Source organism: Onychomys torridus, chromosome 14 (assembly GCF_903995425.1).
Source record: "Onychomys torridus chromosome 14, mOncTor1.1, whole genome shotgun sequence".
NCBI lineage: Eukaryota > Metazoa > Chordata > Mammalia > Rodentia > Cricetidae > Onychomys > Onychomys torridus.
Genome location: NC_050456.1, coordinates 80703892 through 80726518, shown reverse-complemented (window position 1 = coordinate 80726518; position 22627 = coordinate 80703892). Strand labels below are relative to the sequence as shown.

General features: G+C 47.7%; 1 gene segment (V, D, J or C); it reads left to right on the top strand.

Annotated features, from left to right (window-relative positions):
• Nucleotides 1-617: 617 nt before the first annotated feature.
• LOC118595398 lies at nt 618-9895 on the top strand. The segment is given in 6 exon segments: nt 618-671; nt 6525-6845; nt 7091-7420; nt 7532-7846; nt 9211-9341; nt 9812-9895. Coding segments are annotated over 6 exon segments (1194 nt in total).
• The last annotated feature ends 12732 nt before the right edge of the window (nt 9896-22627 follow it).

Here is a 22627-nt window from a genome sequence, read left to right as displayed (position 1 = left end):
CACAGATTGGTTTGGGTTCTCCTAAGAAAGCACTGTCTAGTGAGAAGGACAGGGAGACATTGCCACCATGTTTGGACTTTAATCTGACTAAGAAGCCTCCTTCTCCAGGAAGATTATGAAGATGGAGTGAACAATCTCAGCCAGCCCCGCATCCCAAGACGTCTCTCAACACAAAGTAGCAGGTAAGGGCTAGGCTTCCTGCTTTCTCCCCTGGGTCTCAAGGGTACTGCCTCCTCCACCCCCACCCATCCACGTGAAGCAGCTTCAGCCAGATCTGGACTCCCCTCACCCCTTGACACAAAAACCCTAAAGAAAGGGGAACTTCAGGTAGTGCCTTGTGCCACCCAGTTTCAATCCTGTTCTTAGTCTGTGCAGAGATGGGTGTGAGCTGACATTCATACCTTTGTTACAATTGGACTGTAACTCCTTGGAGGACAGAGCCCACAGTTAAGCCTCTGGGAGCCATGGGAACAAAGCAAGAAAAGAGGTGGTTATCTTCATTTTTCCATCACGTGAGTGGGGTCAACAGGAAAAGGATAGTGCAAGGGAAGAGGACCATGAGACCAGGGCCAACAGCGGTTATCTCCAGAACTGAACAACCAACAAGCCATGGAGGAGTGGGAAGGAGTTGAGATACCAGACGCTATGGAGGAGGTTCATGAGCTGCACAGGTAAGATAACAGCCTGAAGAGTTGACCAGACAGGATGCAGGGATCCCATGGGCTAGAGCATAGGCCACTGGATCTGAACACACACAACACACACACACACACACACACACACACACACACACAACAACAACAACAACAACAACCAGAGTTGGCCTCAAGTAGTTGATGGGATACCTCAGGAGGCCTACAAGATGAACTTGGTCTGTCTGGAAGCTGGTATGACCAAATCAGCTCAGTCAACAGAGAGTGGAGGCCAGAGAAGCAATGACTCAGAGGTAGAAACCTGCAATGCTGACGAAGGTGAGTTGATAGGGGAAAGAAGGCATGGAGGAATCCAAAACTCATCGAAAGGGGACTCTAAGCCTGCTGCGGAATCCAGGAAAGAGGGCAGAATCTCTAGTGTTTAGGAAACAAGCTCAGTGTTGAAGAGATGAGACGAGGGGTGGGGCTCAACCTGAACTGAAAGAAGTCAAGACAGCAGGAAGAAGCCTAAGGAACTCCAAGAACAGACAGGAAGCTATAGGTGGGCTATGAACGGTGGGCATTTGGGAGGGCCAAGGCAGGCCGAGGTGCTCAGGGAATTATGAAACAACAGAGGGGAAATGGGCATCTAAGATTTCAAGGTACCAGGCTGAGCAGGGGAGCTGGGGCAGACGGGAGCATAGGGGACCTGACTGAACAGTTACATGGGAGCTGGCGGAGCTGGGACAAAAAGAATATAGGGAATCTGACTGAGCAGCCATAGCAGGTCTGGGGAAAGTGGGAGTGTGGGAGACCAAACTGAGGAGCTAAAGGGGAGCTGGGGTAGATGAGAGTGTGGGGACCAGGATGGCAGCTGCAGCAGAGCTAGGCAAGGGGGAGTGTGGAGGACCAAGCTGAGGCACTACAGGGAAGCTGAAGCAAGAGAGAGCATGGACAACCAGACTGAACACCTCCAGGTATTCCAGGTGGGTAGGAATTCTAAAGGGTCACAGAAGCCTCGAATGCTCAGGAAACAAGACAGAGCACCTACAGCAGAGCTGAGACAGGTGAGGTAAAGCATACCCTGAGCAGCTCCTGGGGAGCTAGGGAAAGTGGAAATAGGATGCTAAGCTGAGCAGCTCTGGGGGAGCCAGTGAAGGTGGGAGTGTGGGAACCAGGCTGAGCAGCCCTGGGGGAGCCAGTGAGGGTGGGAGTGTGGGAACCAGGATGAGCAGCTTCTGGGGAACCAATGAGGGTGGGAGTGTGTAGACCAGACTGAGCAGATCCTGGGAATCTAAGAAATGTGGAAGTGTGAGGAGCAGGCTGGACAGATCCTGGGGAGCTAGGGAAGGTGGGAGTGTGAGGACCAGGCTGAGCAGCTTTACCTGAGGGGGGAGTGTGTAGACCAGACTGGAGCTAGGGAAGTGTGAGGAGCAGGCTGGGGGACGGGAGGTGGAGTGTGGGACCAGGCTGAGCAGCTTTGGGGGAGCTAGGGAAGGTGGGAGTGTGGGGACCAGGTTGAGCAGCTCCTGGGGGATCTAGGGAAGGTGGGAGTGTGAGGAGCAGGCTGAGCAAATATGGAGGAGCTAGGGAAGGTGAGAGTGAAGGAACCAGGCTGAGCAGCTTCTGGGGAGCTAGGGAAGCTGGGAGTGTATACACAAGGCTGAGAAGCTCCTGGGGGATCTAGGGAAGGTGGGAGTGTGTACACCAGGCTGAGAAGCTCCTGGGGGATCTAGGGAAGGTGGGAGTGTGAGGAGCAGGCTGAGCAAATATGGAGGAGCTAGGGAAGGTGGGAGTGTGGGAACCAGGCTGAGCAGCTTCTGGGGATCTAGGGAAGGTGGGAGTGTGTACACCAGGCTGAGAAGCTCCTGGGGGATCTAGGGAAGGTGGGAGTGTGTAGACCAGGCTGAACAGATCCTGGGGAGCTAGGGAAGGTGGGAGTGTGGGGACCAGGATGAGCAGTTTCTGGAGGAGCTAGGGAAGGTGGGAGTGTGGGGACCAGGCTGAGCAGCTCCTGGGGAGCTAGGGAAGGTGGGAGTGTGGGGACCAGGCTGAGCAGCTTCTGGGGATCAAGGGAAGGTGGGAGTGTGGGGACCAGGCTGAGCAGCTTCTGGGGAGCTAGGGAAGGTGGGAGTGTGGGGACCAGGCTGAGCAGCTTCTGGGGAGCTAGGGAAGGTGGGAGTGTGGGGACCAGGCTGAGCAGCTTCTGGGGAGCCAGGGAAGGTGGGAGTGTGAGGAGCAGGCTGAGCAAATATGGAGGAGCTAGGGAAGGTGGGAATGTGGGGACCAGGCTGAGCAGATCCTGGGGAGCTAGGGAAGGTGGGAGTGTGGGGACCAGGCTGAGCAGCTCCTGGGGGAGCTAGGGAAGGTGGGAGTGTGGAGACCAGGCTGAGCAGATCCTGGGGAGCTAGGGAAGGTGGGAGTGTGGGGACCAGGCTGAGCAGCTTTGGGGGAGCTAGGGAAGGTGGGAGTGTGGGGACCAGGCTGAGCAGCTTTGGGGGAGCTAGGGAAGGTGGGAGTGTGGGGACCAGGCTGAACAGTTTCTGGGAGAGCTAGGGAAGGTGGGAGTGTGGGGACCAGGCTGAGCATCTTCTGGGGATCTAGGGAAGGTGGGAGTGTGAGGAGCAGGCTGAGCAAATATGGAGGAGCTAGGGAAGGTGGGAGTGTGGGGACCAGGCTGAGCATCTTCTGGGGATCTAGGGAAGGTGGGAGTGTGAGGAGCAGGCTGAGCAAATATGGAGGAGCTAGGGAAGGTGGGAGTGTGTACACCAGGCTGAGAAGCTCCTAGGGGATCTATGGAAGGTGGGAGTGTGTACACCAGGCTGAGAAGCTCCTGGGGGATCTAGGGAAGGTGGGAGTGTGTAGACCAGGCTGAACAGATCCTGGGGAGCTAGGGAAGGTGGGAGTGTGGGGACCAGGCTGAGCAGCTTCTGGGGATCAAGGGAAGGTAGGAGTGTGGGGACCAGGCTGAGCAGCTTTGGAGGAGCTAGGGAAGGTGGGAGTGTGGGGACCAGGCTGAGCAGCTTTGGAGGAGCTAGGGAAGGTGGGAGTGTGGGGACCAGGCTGAACAGTTTCTGGGAGAGCTAGGGAAGGTGGGAGTGTGGGGACCAGGCTGAGCATCTTCTGGGGATCTAGGGAAGGTGGGAGTGTGAGGAGCAGGCTGAGCAAATATGGAGGAGCTAGGGAAGGTGGGAGTGTGGGGACCAGGCTGAGCATCTTCTGGGGATCTAGGGAAGGTGGGAGTGTGAGGAGCAGGCTGAGCAAATATGGAGGAGCTAGGGAAGGTGGGAGTGTGTACACCAGGCTGAGAAGCTCCTAGGGGATCTATGGAAGGTGGGAGTGTGTACACCAGGCTGAGAAGCTCCTGGGGGATCTAGGGAAGGTGGGAGTGTGTAGACCAGGCTGAACAGATCCTGGGGAGCTAGGGAAGGTGGGAGTGTGGGGACCAGGCTGAGCAGCTTCTGGGGATCAAGGGAAGGTGGGAGTGTGGGGACCAGGCTGAGCAGCTTTGGAGGAGCTAGGGAAGGTGGGAGTGTGGGGACCAGGCTGAGCAGCTTTGGAGGAGCTAGGGAAGGTGGGAGTGTGGGGACCAGGCTGAACAGTTTCTGGGAGAGCTAGGGAAGGTGGGAGTGTGGGGACCAGGCTGAGCAGCTCCTGACGTATCTAGGGAAGGTGGGAGTGTGTACACCAGGCTGAGAAGCTCCTGGGGGATCTAGGGAAGGTGGGAGTGTGAGGAGCAGGCTGAGCAAATATGGAGGAGCTAGGGAAGGTGGGAGTGTGGGAACCAGGCTGAGCAGCTTCTGGGGAGCTAGGGAAGGTGGGAGTGTGTACACCAGGCTGAGAAGCTCCTGGGGGATCTAGGGAAGGTGGGAGTGTGTACACCAGGCTGAGAAGCTCCTGGGGGATCTAGGGAAGGTGGGAGTGTGTAGGCCAGGCAGAACAGATCCTGGGGAGCTAGGGAAGGTGGGAGTGTGGGGACCAGGCTGAGCAGCTTCTGGGGATCAAGGGAAGGTGGGAGTGTGGGGACCAGGATGAGCAGTTTCTGGAGGAGCTAGGGAAGGTGGGAGTGTGGGGACCAGGCTGAGCAAATATGGAGGAGCTAGGGAAGGTGGGAATGTGGGAACAAGGCTGAGCAGATTCTGGGGAGCTAGGGAAGGTGGGAGTGTGTACACCAGACTGAGAAGCTCCTGGGGCCTTTGTAAGAACTGAGATGATTTGGGCTTCAGTGACAGCTGAGGGAGTAGGGACCAGGGAACATGGGAGGACTGGAAACAGTTCCAGGGGACCTGGTCATCTTACCTTTCCTGCTGCTTCAGCCCCCCTATAGTTGGTCTGCACCTCGTTTCGGAACATGCCTACTGGCAAGAAGATAGTGAGATCTGGGTTCAGATAGAGAGCTATGTGCAAGGACTCACCAGAAGTGGAAAGGGCTCGCCTGAATTCACAGGCAGGTGGTCAGCATGGTTGCCGAGAGAACTAGTAGTGAGGGACAAGAAGGACCTTGGCTGAGCAGGCACCTGGGCAGGGAAAGTCCCTGAGGCTAACACTCTCAAAAGGACCATACAGACTGCATGCAGTTCTGGGGTCAAGAGCCCCATCTTTGTCCCTGGAGGTTAATGGAAACATAGATAGCAAGGTCAAACATGTCACAGCGGTTAGGTATACAGAGAGGTGGATGCACAGAGGGCAGGCGGGGGGAGACACTTCAGAGTCTGAGCGGTGGGTACCAGCAGCTGTGGTACAAAGAAGGATGCAAGAGGCCAGTAAGGTCCTGGAGCTGATGGAAGAAGGCCAGGGTTGAAGGGAACCAAAGCCTAACACCCAGTTTCCTCATGAATGGTAGCAATATCCTAAATGCAAGGGTCCAAGGCTTCTAGAAAGAGAAAAGGGCATTTCACTGGGATCTGGAGACACTGGAATCACATAGGGGAAGGCAGGGGTAGGTGTGGGGTCAGGGGTAAGAGAAAAGGCAGTAAGGGAACTAGAGCTGAGGTTCCCATCAGGAAAAACACCCTGCAGAGGACAAGCAGGCAGGCATCAGGGAAGCCAGGCCAGGCCAGGGCTGCCCACACCGGGAAGATGCATGACAGGTGTGCTGGGTAGGAGCCTCAGGAATCAAGGAGGGCTGAGGTCAAGCTGGATCCCAGAGCACAAATTCAGGAATCAAAGTAGCAGGCAGGTTGAGGAAGGGTTCCCCTGGGTATTGAGCCAGTGCAGAATCAGAGTCAAGAGTCTAGGATGGGATTTGTTTATTCTCCTTAGCTTAGAGCCAACTCCAGAAGGCACAGCCTGCATGGTTAGGACCAGGGATCTAGTTTTGTGAAGAGCTCATGGGACCTGAGAACAGGAGCCACCAATTAGGTCAGACACGGCGATGATAGATAGATAGATAGATAGATAGATAGATAGATAGATAGATAACGAGATGATGAGATAATGAAATACAGAGAGGGAACAAGGGACCAATAGACAGTGGAAGCCAACATGACAGATGACAGGGCAAGCAGAGTTGGGGAGGGGGGTGCAGGCTCCACTGAGGAAAGACTTAAATAATGTGTACAGCTTCAAGACATAAGTGCAGGAGACTATAGGGCTGGACATAGAAACCACACTGGAGAGCTAATCCACCAACTTTCTGAAAATATCCTTAGGATAGAGCTGGGCTCACAAGTTCTACTGGTCAGGCCTAGCCTGGCAATCCTGGGGCAGAGAAGATTTAAGTTGAGACAGCTGGAACAATCAAGGTGGCCATATGATGTCCATATCCCAGGTCCTAGATCCTACATGCTCTTTGCAGAAGCCTGGGGTCTTTGTAGGGCCAAGGAAAGAGTTCTTCCAGGTGCCTGGATCCAGACATGTCTGATAAGCTCACATATCCTGCCTCTCTTGCAGCCAGTACAACAGCCCCATCTGTCTACCCCTTGGTCCCTGGCTGTGGTGGCACATCTGGATCCATGGTAACCCTAGGATGCCTGGCCAAAGGCTATTTCCCTGAGCCGGTGACCATAACCTGGAACTCTGGATCCCTGTACAGCAGCGTGCACAACGTTCCAGCTGTTCTGCATTCTGGGTTCTACTCCAGCAGCAGCTTGGTGACTGTGTCCTCCAGCACCTGGCCCAGCCAGACCATCACCTGCAACGTGGTCCACCCGGCCAGCAACACCAATTTGAGGAAGACAATTGGTGAGGGAGATTGGGGTTAACTGGGGTTCAGTTTGGAGTCAACCTGTCAATCCATATCATATCCAGGAACAGCTTGACCTGAGCCCACATTAGGGCCAACCTTCTCTCCTCCAGACTATTAATGCCCGGTCTTTTCTCTGCAGAACCCAGAAAGCCTCCAGTTATCCTGCGCCCATGTAAGTCATTTAAGTCTCCTTTACTGCCAGGAAATGGTTGTCACAAACAGTCACACACTGGAGGCTCAGTTTCTGATCCATTTTATCTCCCCTCACTAGCTTCTTGCATTGGAGGTGGACCCTCCGTCTTCATCTTCCCCCCAAAGCCCAAGGATGTGCTCATGGTCTCCCTGGCCCCCAAGATCACATGTGTGGTGGTGGACGTGAGCGAGGAGGATCCAAATGTCCAGTTCAACTGGTTCGTGAACAATGAAGAAGTGCACACAGCTCAGACGCAGACCCATGAGGAGAAGCACAACAGCACCTTGCGTGTGGTCAGTGTCCTCCCCATCCAGCACCAGGACTGGATGAGTGGCAAGGAGTTCAAATGCAAGGTCAACAACAAAGCCCTTCCAGGCCCCATCGAGAGAACCATCTCAAAACCCAAAGGTGGGAGCTGTAGACAGACTGGATGGGGGGCTGTGATAGGCTTAAGAATAAACACTTGTGTGGACAGGCCTCTGCTTTGTCAGTAATTTGTTATGACTTCTCTCCCCCCAGGGCAAGTCCGGGTGCCTCAAGTGTATGCCATGCCTCCACCTCGAGAGCAAATGTCCAAGAAGAAGGTTAGTCTGACCTGCATGATCACAGACTTCTTCCCCGAAGCCATCAGTGTGGAGTGGGAGAGAAACGGAGAGCTGGAACAGAGCTACAAGAATACCCCACCCATTCTGGACTCAGATGGGTCCTACTTCCTGTACAGCAAACTCACTGTGGACACCAACAGTTGGTTGCGAGGAGACATGTTTGCCTGCTCTGTGGTGCACGAGGCTCTGCACAACCACCACACACAGAAGACCCTCTCCCACTCCCTGGGTAAATGAGCTCAAACACCCAACCTACAAGACACTGATACCAGCCCTAATCCCTAACCCTATAAATAAAGCACCCAGGGCTATCCTGGAACCCTGTGAGACTAATCCTGGTTCTTTACATGGCACATAGTTCATGACATGCCTCAGCCACAAGCTGTGGGGTTTGACCAGGGTTCGAGGCCTAAGTTAACATCAAAGAAAGAAAACAGGTGTTACACTGCCAGACCCAGAGCATACAGGTGTACCTGTCCTTGCCAGAGATCATCCCTCACTGGGTAGGAAGTCTGTCCCAAGGGACCCTCTCCATACCCTCCCTCCAACCAGCAACTGCTCTGTGATGGGACTGAAGTTACCCCCAGAAAACATCCAAAGAAAGAAATACAGGTAGTGCACCCCACCTCAACACAAACCCCCATCATCTGTCTGCCCTGCTCTCTACCATGACCCCCTACCTTGACTTAGGAGTGAGCACTACAGAAGCAAGCTGGGACATTGACAGACAGAAAGACTCTCACTGTCTATACATGGAGCCCAGACAGCTCTGCCAGGCCTCCAGAGATAGAGATAGTGATAACCACTACTAACTATACCACCTCCCATATGACAGTCATACACACACACATACACACACACACACACACACACACACACACACACACACACACACACTACCACCACCACTACCACCACCACCACTGTCACTACCAATATCTTACATGGGCAGGCTACATAGCAACCAAGCCCACAGTACCAGGATATCCCTAAACACTACCTAAAAGTTCATATTTGGGCCAGTGCAGATGAACTGGCTCTCCTGGACACATGAAATCTTTTCCCTAGTGCATAGAAAAGTACCCCTAGACCCAATCTGACCCTCTGTCCTCAAGCCCCAGTTTTCATGCCACACAGTTAACATTCTCCCATAACTGTGTACCTTGGTTCACTCCCAGTGTGGACCTTCTAGAAAGCCCAGGTATCACCAAATGCAGGCCCTGCCCTCACTCTGCCATCTGGGCTTGGTCAGGGGACAGGCAGTAAATCACACAGGCTGCAGAGCCACTACCTACAGGGGTCACAAGCCCTGATTCAGCACTGAGGGGTGGCAAAGACAAAAAGGAGTCCTGCCTAGTCCCGGCCACCATCTGGTCTGTTGTTTCTGGCTGAGCCCAAGGTTTAAGCTGCAACAATTGGAGGAACTTGGGCTGCTGGCCCAGAGAGGGCAGAAAGCTGGCCCCAGGGAGGGTCTGCTGGCCCAGCCCATGTGGTCCTTTCTCCTCTGCCTCCATGCAGACCCACTTGAAACACAGGGAATCACTCCCTGCCCCACCTTGTTGGGACAAACATTGACTGCCCCTCTCTGTCCAGAGCTAGAACTGGATGACAACTGTGCTGAGGCCCAGGGCGGGGAGCTGGACGGTCTGTGGACGACCATCACCATCTTCATCACCCTCTTCCTGCTCAGCGTGTGCTACAGCGCCACTGTCACACTCTACAAGGTCGGCACTGTTCCCTCACCACCCCATAATATCTACACTATCCACAGCTATTTCTATGATGATTCATGCTGTCCCTACCTATCCCATACTGTCTCCAGCTTTCTCCCATGGTGTCATATGCCATCTTCTACAGTCATATGCTGTCCTCGTGCCCCCAGTGTCCCTCTACTGTTCTGTATTATACCCACATTGTTCATGTTGTCCCTAATTTGTCTTGATGCTTCCCCAAGTTGTCACCCACCCTATCCACTGTCTCCAATACTTTCTTCACACTGCTCCATGCCATTCCCCATTCTATCCAGACCTGGTCCTCACTAGATCCCTATGCTATCCCTACAATTACCCTTACTAAAGCTATACACCATCTCAAAACTATACCCACACTGTGGCCTACAATGTTACTGTTTTTATCCTCACTTGGATGGAGGGGACTGGTGTCACACTGTTCATCTTAGTTTTGCATCCCACAGGTGAAGTGGATCGTCTCCTCGGTGGTAGAGGTGAAGCAGACCATTGCCCCTGACTACAGAAACATGATTGGGCAGGGTGCCTAGGTAACCTCTTCAGAGGGGCCCAGAGCTTGCTAGGTTCTCTAGGACCAAGTCCATCCTGCTGAGCAGCCAGATACACAGGTCACAGAGCCCTCTCATCTCAGCATCCTTTGATCTTAGGGCTCTGATTCTGCTACCCAACTCCCTTACATATTTGGAGGACCATGTGGAGAGCAGATTCTACCCCAGACCACAGCCAACAGGACTCAAGCACCATCACCACGGCAGTTGCCAGAATAATGGATAGGACCATAAGTTCCGTTTACAGTGTGTCTGGCCCTTGGCCAGTCACTCTCTCAGGAGGGGCTGCATTACCTGCATCCATTTAGAGGCAGACAAGCCTTAGAACCAGCCTTGTTCACATAGTCCTCTCAAAAACAGGATTTCCTGAGAGAAGGGGAAATTTCCATATGCCACTGAGGCTGAGAAGGCAGGAACAACACTGCCCTAAGGGAAGTGCTGCTGAAGATAATTCTAATGGCCTTCACCCCACCATCACCCTGCAAGGTTTTTTCCAGACACTTAACTGAACTCTCATTTCTTAGAATGTAGGGGCAGAACCTCCCTAAGATGGGGCTCCTTGTGAAGACACCTCTTCCTGCCACCCATGCAACACGCTGAATTCTCAGATGCAAGATCCAATCAAAGACACTGCTGACCCCACAGCCTGAAGAGCAGGACACTGTTATCCACTGCATGACCCAGCTGTACTCCAGAGAGATATCCAGAGGAGGGCCTGAGCCTCACAGCCTCTGTCAAACCCTAGCAGAAGCTGGTGCAAAGGCCACAGAGCAAGGGCTGAGCAACCCAGAAGGATCTCCAGGAGAAGGGCCTGATGAGCAGATCCAGAAGGTGGTCCAGGAGCAACAGGAGGAAGAGGAAAGGATACTAGAAAAGCCAGGCCAGAATGGGCCCTTCCTGCAGCCTGGCATCCAGACCAGGCCACTTACAGCAGAAAATACCAGTTAGAGTAGACATCCAGAAAGAGAAGCCACACCTGGGGTACTGAGGCTGGCTGGCCACTGGCACTCAAGACATACCATGAATGTGTCCCCATTTCATATAAAGTCAAATTCCAGGTCAGAGTCTCCAACAAAGACAGAGGAAGAAAGTGGTAAGAAAAGGGGTTTCCTGACTCTTAGGAGACTCCCAAGAGATGTTCATGGACACAAAGCTTAGCTTTGCCAGCTTTATTTTTTCTTTAAATATTCTGGAGCCCATTTATGTCTTTAAGGTCTCTCTACATCTTTTTAATAACAATAAAACATCCTTCAATATTATACAACTTGCTCTGTTCTTCCTTGCAGACCAGTTCCACTGCCCTTGTACAAAAATTACACACACACACACACACACACACACACACACAATGCTAACATTCCCCAAAACCTCACTCACCCAACATTCTGTTCTCAGTCTCAAGTCTCCTCCAAGCATCCCATAATCAGGTAGGGATACTCTACAAGTGGGAATCACTCTCACTCTGGATCTACAGGACATGGTGGGCAGCCAGGAAGATGAGTAAAACCCATATGAGGAGCAGATGCTGCAGCTTGAGGGTGGATTGTAGACTGCTACCTTGCGGTGGAGAAGACAGTCTGGTGAAGGTCCCACCCCCACCGGCACAAGGTGACAGCCTTTTGAAGGGAGAGCGAGGGAAGAGGAAAGAAAAGTGGGGTTCTGCAGTGTCCGAGCCGTCTGCTCTCACTGCGCTCCCAAAGCGGAGTTTCACAGCTGGACCATCCTAAGACACAGGTTTGACTGTTAGAAGGCGCTCGGGTCTGCATAGGCCCCGGTAGAGGAGTGTGAGGGCGACTCTTGGGGCTGGACTAGTCAGTGACCATAAACCAGGCTGACCAAGGAAGCTGCAGGTTTTGCTATTGTGAAGATGTGTCCTGCCCTGGACTGGAAAGTATCAGCTTCCTGTAAGTGGGAGACTCTGCGGTGGGGGCCACACACTGACAGGCGGCAAAGTGTGGCTGGCATTTGACTCATAGCCGATACCTACTGCACAGTGAGCTTCAGGGAATCTGGGCGTGGGCCCAGATATGTAATCAGCTGAGCTAAAGCAGGATGCTTGGGACACAGAGCCATAGTTACAGAGCAGTGGGACCTGGGGTACAAGAGAAAGGCTCTGTCCTAGACCTTCAAGAGATAATTAGGTCCTTCATCTATCTCAGGACCAGAATATGACCACACCAACCTCCCTCTAAAGTAAGCAATACAGGAGATTAAGATCTTTGAGTACAGAGAATATTTAGGCTTCAGAGACACTGGCAGGCAGGCACCTTCCCTGAGGCCCTATAGCAAAAGCAGGTGTCTCCCTTCTGCCTCTTGAGGACCTCTGCACCTCCCTGGCAAGCAAAGAAAAGGAATACAGTCAGGCCAGTAACTGGTCTCCACAGCTGAGAAAGCTGAGCTGAAAGAGACCCATCACATCTCATTTCTCCAGGGCACCTGGGCAAGGCTCCTGTGTAGTTTTAAATCACCCCACTTTCAATACCAACTTCTGCATTAGTTTCTATAGGCTGCTAGAACAGATCATGGCTTGACTAGCAGAGGACCATTCTCTGCCAGCCCTGGAAACCAGGAATTTGGGATATGGCATCAGAGGTTAGTGTTCTCCATGCTGCAGACAGAATCAGTCCTGTGCTCTCCCTAGCTCTACGGTAATGGCACTCAGCCATCCCTTGTCTTGTAGAAGCAATGCACCAGCCACCAACTAGTTTTTACAGCCTCCTCCCCATGTGTGCATCTGTGTACCAACTGCCCCTTTTTAAGGGACTTAGTCCTGCTGTGTTTGATGTCCTACCCTGATCCAGTGACAAACTCAGTATTCAAATATAGTCATGTACGAGTGCCCTGAGCCTGGGACTTCAACACCTATTGCTATGGCCAAATAAAGAACAAAAAGAGAGAATTTTTGGCCCACAGTTTGAAAGAAATCAGTCTATTGTGGTAAGGAAGACACAGATGGGAAGCTCTGTGGAGGCTGGAGCATGCAGCAGTTTCTTGCTGCTTGGTACAACCAGGAAGCTGAGAACCTAGGTTAGAACTAGGGCCAGGCAATAACACATTATGCCAGACCACATGGCCCTATATCTGCCAGACTTTGGACAAAGAGGCAAGGAATATCTATTGTAGCAAGTAGATCTGACCCTTCAGGCATCAACAGCCAGTTCCACAAGCACTGACACCTGCTCTCACGGCAGGCGTGGATCCTGGCTCCCAACATTCCTTCTCATGGCAGGGTGGTGTCCTGGCTCATAACATACAAGTAGAATTCAGAAACTGTCTAGGGCCATATGTAGCCCCAACTGCATGCCCTAAGTAACATATTTCTTCCATCAGGCCCTCCCCTACCATCACCACCTCCCAATAAAGCCATCATGTTCTGAATCCATCCATGACAGCTTGACCCACTGATTAGTTCAGAGCTCTCAAGCTCTAGCCATCTGTCCTATATGTCTATCGTCTGTCCTCTGTCTGTTGTCTACCTACATCATCTCCATTTCATCATCCTCTGTCTCTATCATCCACTGTTTATATCTATCTTTATCTATCATCCATGTATCATCATCATCTTCTGTCTCTATCACCCACTGTTTATATCTGTCCTCTATTATCTATGTATCATCATTATCTTCTGTCTCTATCACCCACTGTTTATATCTGTCTTTATCTATCATCCATGTATCATCATCATCTTCTGTCTCTATCACCCACTGTTTATATCTGTCCTCTATCATCTCCATTTCATCATCTTCTGTCTCTTTCATCCACTGTTTATGTCTATCCTCTATCTATCATCCATGTATCATCATCATCCTCTGTGTCTATTATCCACTGTTTATATCTGTCCACAATCTATCATCTCCATTTCATCACCTTCTGTCTCTATCATCTGTTTATATTTGTCCTCTATCTATCATCCATGTATCATCATCCTCTGTCTCTATCATCCACTGTTTATATCTGTCCTCTATCATCCATGCATCATCTGCCACTTGCTCTGCTTCTCTGAAGAACTGTGGGTACTCATCTCTGAGACTCTGTAAAAGCCTAAACTTGATGTGGTTTCAGCCATAATGACTGGACACATTTGCTTCAAGCAGAACACTAGCTTTTTTGTTTGTTTTAGAGGCAGATTTTTGTGTATCCCAGGCTGAGTTGTTATGTAGTCAAAAATGACTTTGAACTTCTGATCCATCTGCTTTCACTTCTGCAGTACTGGGATTACAGGCTTGCACTCTCCATACCTGGTTTATGTTATGACAAAAATGAAACCCTGTTTCTACAGCTAGGCCTGCACTGACTGTTCCAAGCAAGCTACATGCCCAGCCCAGGACAAACACTTTGCTGACATCTGTCTGAGTCAGCTTTAGCAGGGCAAATGGGATAACAAGAGGTGCCTAGAGAAAAGTCTCCCTCTAACACAGGTTATTCTCACCCTTGTGCTCTGGGAGGTAATGGAATAAACACAGGAAGGTTGTGCAATGAGGAATCTCTGTGTAAAAACGATTGAGGCACAGGCACTGTACTGGGCCAGGATGATCAGTACTGAGCCTGAGAGGAGGGATGCTAGAAATCAGCAGATGTGTGTTCCTGTGAGGACCTGTGTGAATGAGTATGCCATGTATGGCCCCTGTGCTATGGCAACTGCATAATGCCACACTGCAATACCTCTGTGTATGTCCTTAGACAATCTTCATGTGGCTGTTGAGTGCACATGTCATACGACCATTTCATGCAGGCTTACCTTGTGCCTACCAATAATGGTACTGGTGCTGCAATTAATGTTTGTATCATCACAATTCCCAGGCTATAGAAGCATACATGTATGTCCCATGCCAGTCCCTGTGTGGGCAGGCATGGGTGCTGCCTCTGTGCCTAGCTAACATAAGTATTCTTTCCCCTCTTGGCATTGTGGAGAGCTGTGATAATAGAAAGGCAGTGGAAATAGGTATGTGGTCTAATGTAGAGGAGGAGGCTCAGGATTCTAAGTTAACACAGAGCCCAGCCTCCTACTGACCTTGGGGCTATAGCCCCTGGGCAAGCAGTTCTGGCAAGCAAAGTGTAGGGGTTGGAAAGGGGCCAGTGCTGAGCTCACAGTGTGTTAGCATGGGAGAAGGTAAGTAGTGTTAAGCAGACCACAGTGACTCAGCTCGGTCTAGAGGTAACACTAAGAGTGTCTTGGGTAGGCTGGCCTGGGTCTTACTGTGAGGCTGTCCCTGGATTTCTAAAATTTCAGCCTCCCAAAACTAGAACCATTGCCCTGTGTTCTTTAGACAGCCTTGGCTTGGGACTTCCATCCTCTAGCACCCGTTCTAACAGCTCAGGACTTGGCTGTATCATAAGAGGCCAGTTGTGGTTTGTGTCCCTTACCCTACAGAGGCAACTCTTTCTTACAGGCCAACAAGAATACAGCTTGTAGCCAGGCGGTGGTGGTACACACCTTTGATTTCAGCACTCAGGAGGTGGAGACAAGCGGATCTCTGTGAGTTGGAGGCTAGCCTAGTATGGTGATATTTTATTTGTGCTGAAATGTGATTTTATTTGTATGTTAATAAAGTTGCCTGGGGATCAGAGCTAAGAGCAGAAGTCTGGTAGTGGTAGCACACGCCCTTAATCTGATCACATAGCATGTAGATTCTCTGTGTGTTTAAGGACACAGCCAGCATGGTGACACACGCCTTTAATCTCAGTACCAACCATAGAGAACTGGAGGTCTGTATAGACAGGCAGTGATGAGGAGAGTTCAGCCAATGAGGAGGCAGAACAGAAAGGCAATAAAAAGAACACAGGAAGGTTTCTCTCAGGGGAAGGACAGAGGCAAGTGGTAAGATAAAGTAGTCTTAGCTCTTGGCTACTGCTCAATCTCTGGACTTTTAACTCTTTATTTGGCTTTGTGTTTCTTATTTAATAAAACTGTTTAGAATTTCATCTATATTTGGCACCCATGTGGCAAAAATTCATTAAAAACTGTTGGTGGTTACAGGCCTGGCTTGGCCCAGCTTGGCCCAGCTTGGCCCGGCTCAGCCCCAACTCAGCCAGAGTTTACAGGCCCTAGGCCTGGCCAGAGCTACCAATCAGGCTGCACTAGGTCAGAGCTACACTTCTGCTTGCGGCCAAGTCACCAACTCACTTGGTCGGAGCTTAAAGGAGCATGTGGCTGGATTTCAGCTTTTAGCCAGAATGTGTGACTACTCTTTTTTCTTTCTTTCTTTCTTTCTTTCTTTCTTTCTCTCTCTCTTTCTTCTCTCTCTCTCTCTCTCTCTCTCTCTCTCTCTCTCTCTCTCTCTCTCTCTCTCGTTGGATTCCCATCTCGGACACTAGGTAGCTGTTTTGAAATTCCCTCAGATTTCTACTGTTCTACTCAGACTTGGTAAGTCAATTAAGATATCAGATATTTTAAAAGGAGAAACTACTTTAAAAGAGAAATTTTTTTTTCCACATTAAAAAAATGGGTATTGTTTGTACATTAGAAGGAAATTGGTCTTTGTTTGACAAAACTTTAGGCAGTCTGAAAATGGAACAATTATATGAGATTAATGTTGATGGGATGTACATTATACCAATTAGGCACATTATTACTTTCCTTATCCTTATTTTACAATTTAAAAAGATAGTCAATTTAAGTGCCAGGATAAAAGCTTTAAAAAAAAAAAAAACTTTTAAAATGAATTATAGAGACATTCAGACTCAAACAGAAGAATTTAAGGGTGAAATTATTTCAGGATTGGATTATAAGGTTACAGAAAGAAAGCCTGTTTTCACACAATTAAACTTAATTTACCTGGTAACTGTACAGCAACTTGGTCAAGTGAATGCACAAAATAATTGGACTCCAGTTGAAATGTTTGATTTAAGAAGGTTTAAGGAGGCGATAGTATCTTATGGCATGCATTCCCCAATTGTAATGTAAATGTTAAACTCCTGGTCAACTTATAATAAGATTATACCACAGGACTGGCAAGAGCTGGTAAATGCTGTTCTGGAACCCGGGGCACAGCTACAGTGGAAAATGTGGTTGACAGATGAAGCTAAAACCATTGAAAGTCAGTGGAGGGCTAGAGGTGTGGAAATCTCCCAGGATCAGCTTCTTGGAGAAGGCCAATATGCTGAAATACAAAGACAATGTTTATATGATAACCAAACCCTAATTCTATGTCAAATGGCAGCCATGAATGCATGGGACAGAATTGAGGAACCAGGAAAGAAAACTGAGTCATTTACAAAAGTTATACAGGGCCCAAAAGAATTCTTCACGGATTTCTTACAAAGACTGACTTCAGCAGTAAATAGAATGGTCCCAAATTCAGAAGCAAGCCAGATAATAATTAAATTTGGCTTTTGAGAACACAAATGCAGCTTGCAAGAGAATAATCAGGCCATTAAAGGCAAGATCTGCACCCTTGGAAGATTGGATTAGAGACACTGTTAATGTTGAGTCTCATAGCCATGATGATATGTGGATGGGAAAAGCAGTTTCAAGAGGTTTGAGGAATATCAGATGTTTTGGGTGTGGAAAACAAGGACATTTGAAAAGGGACAGTAAACAGGGCATTCCTAGAAACAATGTTTCTTCAAGGAACAATGGCAACAGAATGCCCCTTCCTTCTGGAGTATTCGGAAAGTGTGGTAAGGGAAAACATTACACCAACAACGTAGATCAACAAGGGACAGACAAGGTAATCTGGCCCCACTGGTCAGTTAAATTGGGTTACCTAGTTAAGATGAAAGAGGGGAAAGGAGTAGGCTGTTCCCTGGTTCCTAGGTCCCACATAGGTGAGTGGGGACCCAAGAAAGAGTGTGTGTAGACATTAGAGTGTTCTGTGTAGACACAGCAACTCACAGGGCATGATTTGTAAGTATTTTATTGAACATTTTTGCATCTGTAACTGGTCTGTAATTCTCTTTTTTATTGGGTCTTTATATGGTTTCAGTATCAGGGTAACTGTGGTCTCATAAAATAAATAGGGCAATGTTCCTTCTGTTTCTATTTTGTGGAATCATTTGAGGAATATTGGCATTAACTCTTCTTTGAAAATCTGGTAAATATCTGAGCTAAAATCATCTGGTTCTAGGCTTTTTTTTATTTAAATATTGTAATGACTGTTTCTATTTCACTAGGGATTGTGGGTCTGTTTAAATTGCTTATCTGATCTTAATTTAACTTTGGTATGTGATACCAATTGAGAAAATTATCCATTTCCTTTAGGTTTTCCAATTTGGTGATATAAAGGGGTTTTTTCTTTTTAAATATTAGAGGGACCAGCCTCAATATTATACATCCCAGGGGCTCAGGAGAGAGAACTACTAACAAAAAGGACTATTTTCAGGAAATAGAATCTCAGCACACCAAGTTCCATAGTCCACTTGCTTTAATTCTTCTGGCATAACATCCTATATACACAACTTCTGTTCTCTTCTCGTGCCTAGCTCCTTTCTTGCCTGATTTCTCTCTATACTTATCTATTGCTCTCTCTAAGTTCTATCTTAATTCTCTTGTCTTAATTCTGCCTCATCTAGGGCCTTTTCAACTTGTTCTTACCCAGCTAGTACTTCCCCATCTGGCTCTTCCTCATCTTCCATCTCATTCCTCTAGTACTCTCTTCTCGCCCTTCAATCTAGTTCTTCCCCATCTCGGTTTGTTCCTCTCAAGTTCTTACCCATCTAGTTCTTCTATTCTCTTTTCTCTTCTCCGTCCCGTGCCCTGGAAGTCCCGGTATAAGAAGTGAGGGTCCAAGCTAAATTGTGTAAAGCTATTACTTAAGGTCCACCTGACCTAGGCAGTGTCCCCTTGTGGAATTTACCTTAAGTCAGGAGACTTGTATGTGGACTGCTATCACTGTTAGTCCTTGAAAGTTGGGTGCCCACCTGGGTGGTGCTTCCTTGTGGAATTTAAGTCAGGAGACTTGCACATGAGCTGCTATTGTTAGTCCTCAGAAGTTGGGCACCCACTTGGGCAGTGTCTCCTGTAGTCCTTGAAAGTGGCTAAGGGAAGATATTTGATTCCTGAGAAAGCCTTTCCTGAGGCTGTTCTCCAAATTCCTGGAATATGGATGTCCAGAGAGTGATCAGTCCACACTGTTAGCCCTTCTAGGGGAAAAGTCAATTGGGAAAACTATGAAGGCACACATGATTTTCATAACAGAATACAGCTGATATATAACAAGCCAAGTAACACCAAAAACTACTTGGGATTTGGCTTCCTCTGGAGGAATTCCCTAATTCCTCCAGGTAGTGATAACCAGCTGAGTTCTTATGATATATTCCTGCAGCCTGCAGCAGTTTTTATTAAATTTTTTCATTTATTTTACATACCAACCAGTTTCCCCTCCCTCCTCTCTCTTCCTGTTCCTTCTTCCCTCCCACCTACCCTCCTTCTCCATTCAGAAAGGGGCAGGCCTCCTATGGGAGTCAACAAGCTTGGCATATCAAGTTAAGGCAGGAGCAAGCTCTTCCACCTGCTTCAAGGCTAGGCAAGACATCCCAGCATGGGGAATCGGTTCCAAAAAGCCAACTCATATGCCAGGGACTGGTCTTGATCCCACAGCTAGGGGCCCTACAAACAGACCAAGCTACACATTTGTCACCACATGCAGAGGGCTTAGTCGGTCCCATGCAGGCTCCATGAGCTCCCACTAGCTCAGGTCAGCTGATGTATAAGTTTTTAAAATATGTCCTTATGATTCTTTAGATTTCCTCAATATCTGTTGTTATGTTCCCTTTTCATGTCTAATTTTGTTACTTTTGATCTTCTTTCTCCACCTTTTAGTTAATTTGGATAAGGGTTTGTCAATCTTATTGATTTTCTCAAAGAACTATCTCTTTGTTTCATTGATTCTTTGAAGTGTTTTATCATTGTTTGTTTGATTTTTTGTTTCTATTTTATTAATTTCAGTCCTGAGTTTGACTATTTCTGGCTATCTACTCCTTTGGGTTATGATTTTTTTTTCCTTTTTGTTCTAGAGCTTTCAGATGTGCTGTTAAGTTGATAGTATGAAATCACTCCAATTTATTTTATATAGACACTTAGTACTATGAACTTGGCTCTTAGAATGGCCTTTGTTGTGTCCTGTTTACCACTCTGGAAGTGGTGAAACCTGTGAGAATGGATCCAGGAAAAGAGGTGGACTAAAGTCACATACAATAGCCAAATTTATTCAGAGTATCAGACAACTTATACTCTGGAGGTTAAGGGGAGTCATATGAGTAAAGTGTACAATTACAAGGGCAAGCCACACAAAATGAGCAAGTTGCATGCAGCAAAAACATTTTTCCATAGAGGCAGATAAATAAATAAAATGGCTAGTTGTAATAAATGATATAAAGTAAACTCATTTTTATCTGCTACACTTTGGGAAGAACACAAAAACACATTCCAAGAACAATTCCATGTTTTGAAGAAACTGAGGTCACAAAGCTCTTGTGATGTTTCTTTGCATGCAGAGTTCCCCTCATGTGGCTCCATCCCTGGACCATTTTATATCTTCTTTTTTAATTTTTAAACACAGGATATCCAGAGTCATTTTTATTTGAGATGTCAGAGATAAATCTAATTATTCACAGATAGCTCATAATCAAACAAATTATACACATAATTAATAATATTAGAATAGTAAAAGCATTGTGTGTAATACTCTGCCACTAAGAACAGGGATCCAAACTAAGTTCAGTACTATTGTTTAGAATGCTTGAAAATAGACCCAAATGATTAGTAGTTCTGGTCTATCATAGAACATTAGCCAATATTTGCCCTTTAATGGGAACACAAATGTTATGATGTCTTATGCAAATGAGAAGTTGTTCAAATCCCAAGGAAAAGTTAAGGGCAGTCCCTTCTTCAAATGAATGAATGAGTCTACTATAGTCCCAAGGTCCAGTCGTAAACACAGAGTCATTAGTAAAGCTAACAGGAGCTGGATCCATCCAATCTACAAGTTGAAGCAAAGTAGAATAAGGAATAAGACCAATATATGTGTTCAGAGGCACTTGTCACAGGTCAGAGCAGCTAACATCATCAGAAAAAGATTTTCAGGTGACACGGGGCTCTGTGTGTTTAGTAGAATAACTTCTCCCTTGGTGCACAGGGCATTAAGTTGGCCCTAAGTGGGCAGACTTGACTTCTGATGACATGGTAGATATCTCCTTTAGTCCTTTAGCTGGAGGGTTGCTATCTTTCTGGTGACTTCTACTGTCTCTTCACCCTCTGCAGTCATCCTTACAGACCAGAACTGGAGGAGCTGAAGAGAAATCTACATTGTTTCAATGAAACTATCTGCAACAAAAGATGCATACCCCTTGCCAATTTTTTTCAGGAAAAGTAAAAATAGGGCTGGTTAATCTATCAGCTTGCGTATTTCTTTCTGTAATAAAACCAAAGAGGTTAGGCTGTGCATGAGTATGAGTTTACTGATGGAAATAATCCTACAACATAAGCAGAATCTGAAACAATATTTAAGGGTTTGTGAATTAACTGTAATAGATGAATCAAAACAGCCAGTTCCACCCTTTGGGCTGAGGGAAAAGAAGTAGTAATAGATTGGTGAATAACTAGACCTTGAATCCCTCCTATACCCTTAGATGAGCCATCAATAAAATAAGTATATGCCTGTGGAAGGGGAGAAGGTTGGACAATTTTTGTAATCACAAATTAATTTTGTATGAGATAAGCCTATAGCTTATCAGTTGGATAATGATTTCCTATCCTTCCATAGAATCTGCAAATTAATTTTGAAAATCCATAGAGTTCTGCAAAGCTCTTAAAAACTGTTGTTAGTTAAGGGTAAAATAATACAGCAAGGATCAAACCTATATAATTGTTGACATCACCTGATTTACTAATTGAACAAGAAGAATAAGGTAAGAAGTTAGCATTTTAATATTTTCTGGCCCTTGTGGTGTAAATAAATCCATTCCAAATGTTTGTCCTCTTGTGCTATACCTGTAGGAAACAATTTAGTGGAGAAAATAAGCTTAAAGACAGTAAAGGATCCACATGATACACAAATGCTTCTTCTAGTCTGGATTCAAATAGATTTAGTTTTTTTTCTTCTTGCCTCTCAAGACAATATGCAAGGATTGTCTAATGCCATCTTTCCTTTTAGATTTTTAATAGATTCGTTACTGCATATAAGCATTTTGATTTTGTTGAAATTACATTGGAAATACCAATTGAGACTTGCTTTGTTTCCAAACAAGCATTTTGGAGAAAGTTCCATGAGGTAGTGGGAAGAAGGTATATTCTTGTGTGTGTGTGTGTGTGTGTGTGTGTGTGTGTGTGTGTGTGTGAAATGTTCATAGATATCTGTTGGTTTATAACTTCAGCTAGCTCCAGCATTTCTCTGTTTAGTTTTTGTCTGGATGACCTATCTATTGGCAAGAGTAGAGTATTAAAGTCTTCCACTATCAGTGTATGAGAGTTAATTTACAATTTAAGCTGTTCTTTTACAGATTTGCATGCCCTTATGTTTGGGGCACAGATGCTAAGAATTTAAATGTTGACACAACTCCAGCAGAATCTTTCTGCTCCACCAGAAGCCACATCAACTGCCAGAACTCCAGGTAGGATGCCTGCCCATAGACTGCCTCCACTCTCTCAATGCCCACCCACCCTACCCTACCCCCAATTGACCCTCCCCTCCTGCCCTCTGTGTCCCATCCCTCAACATGAGAAGAGATCCCTTTCCTGACCACAGGAAATGCCAGCTGCCAGAACTCCAGGTAGGC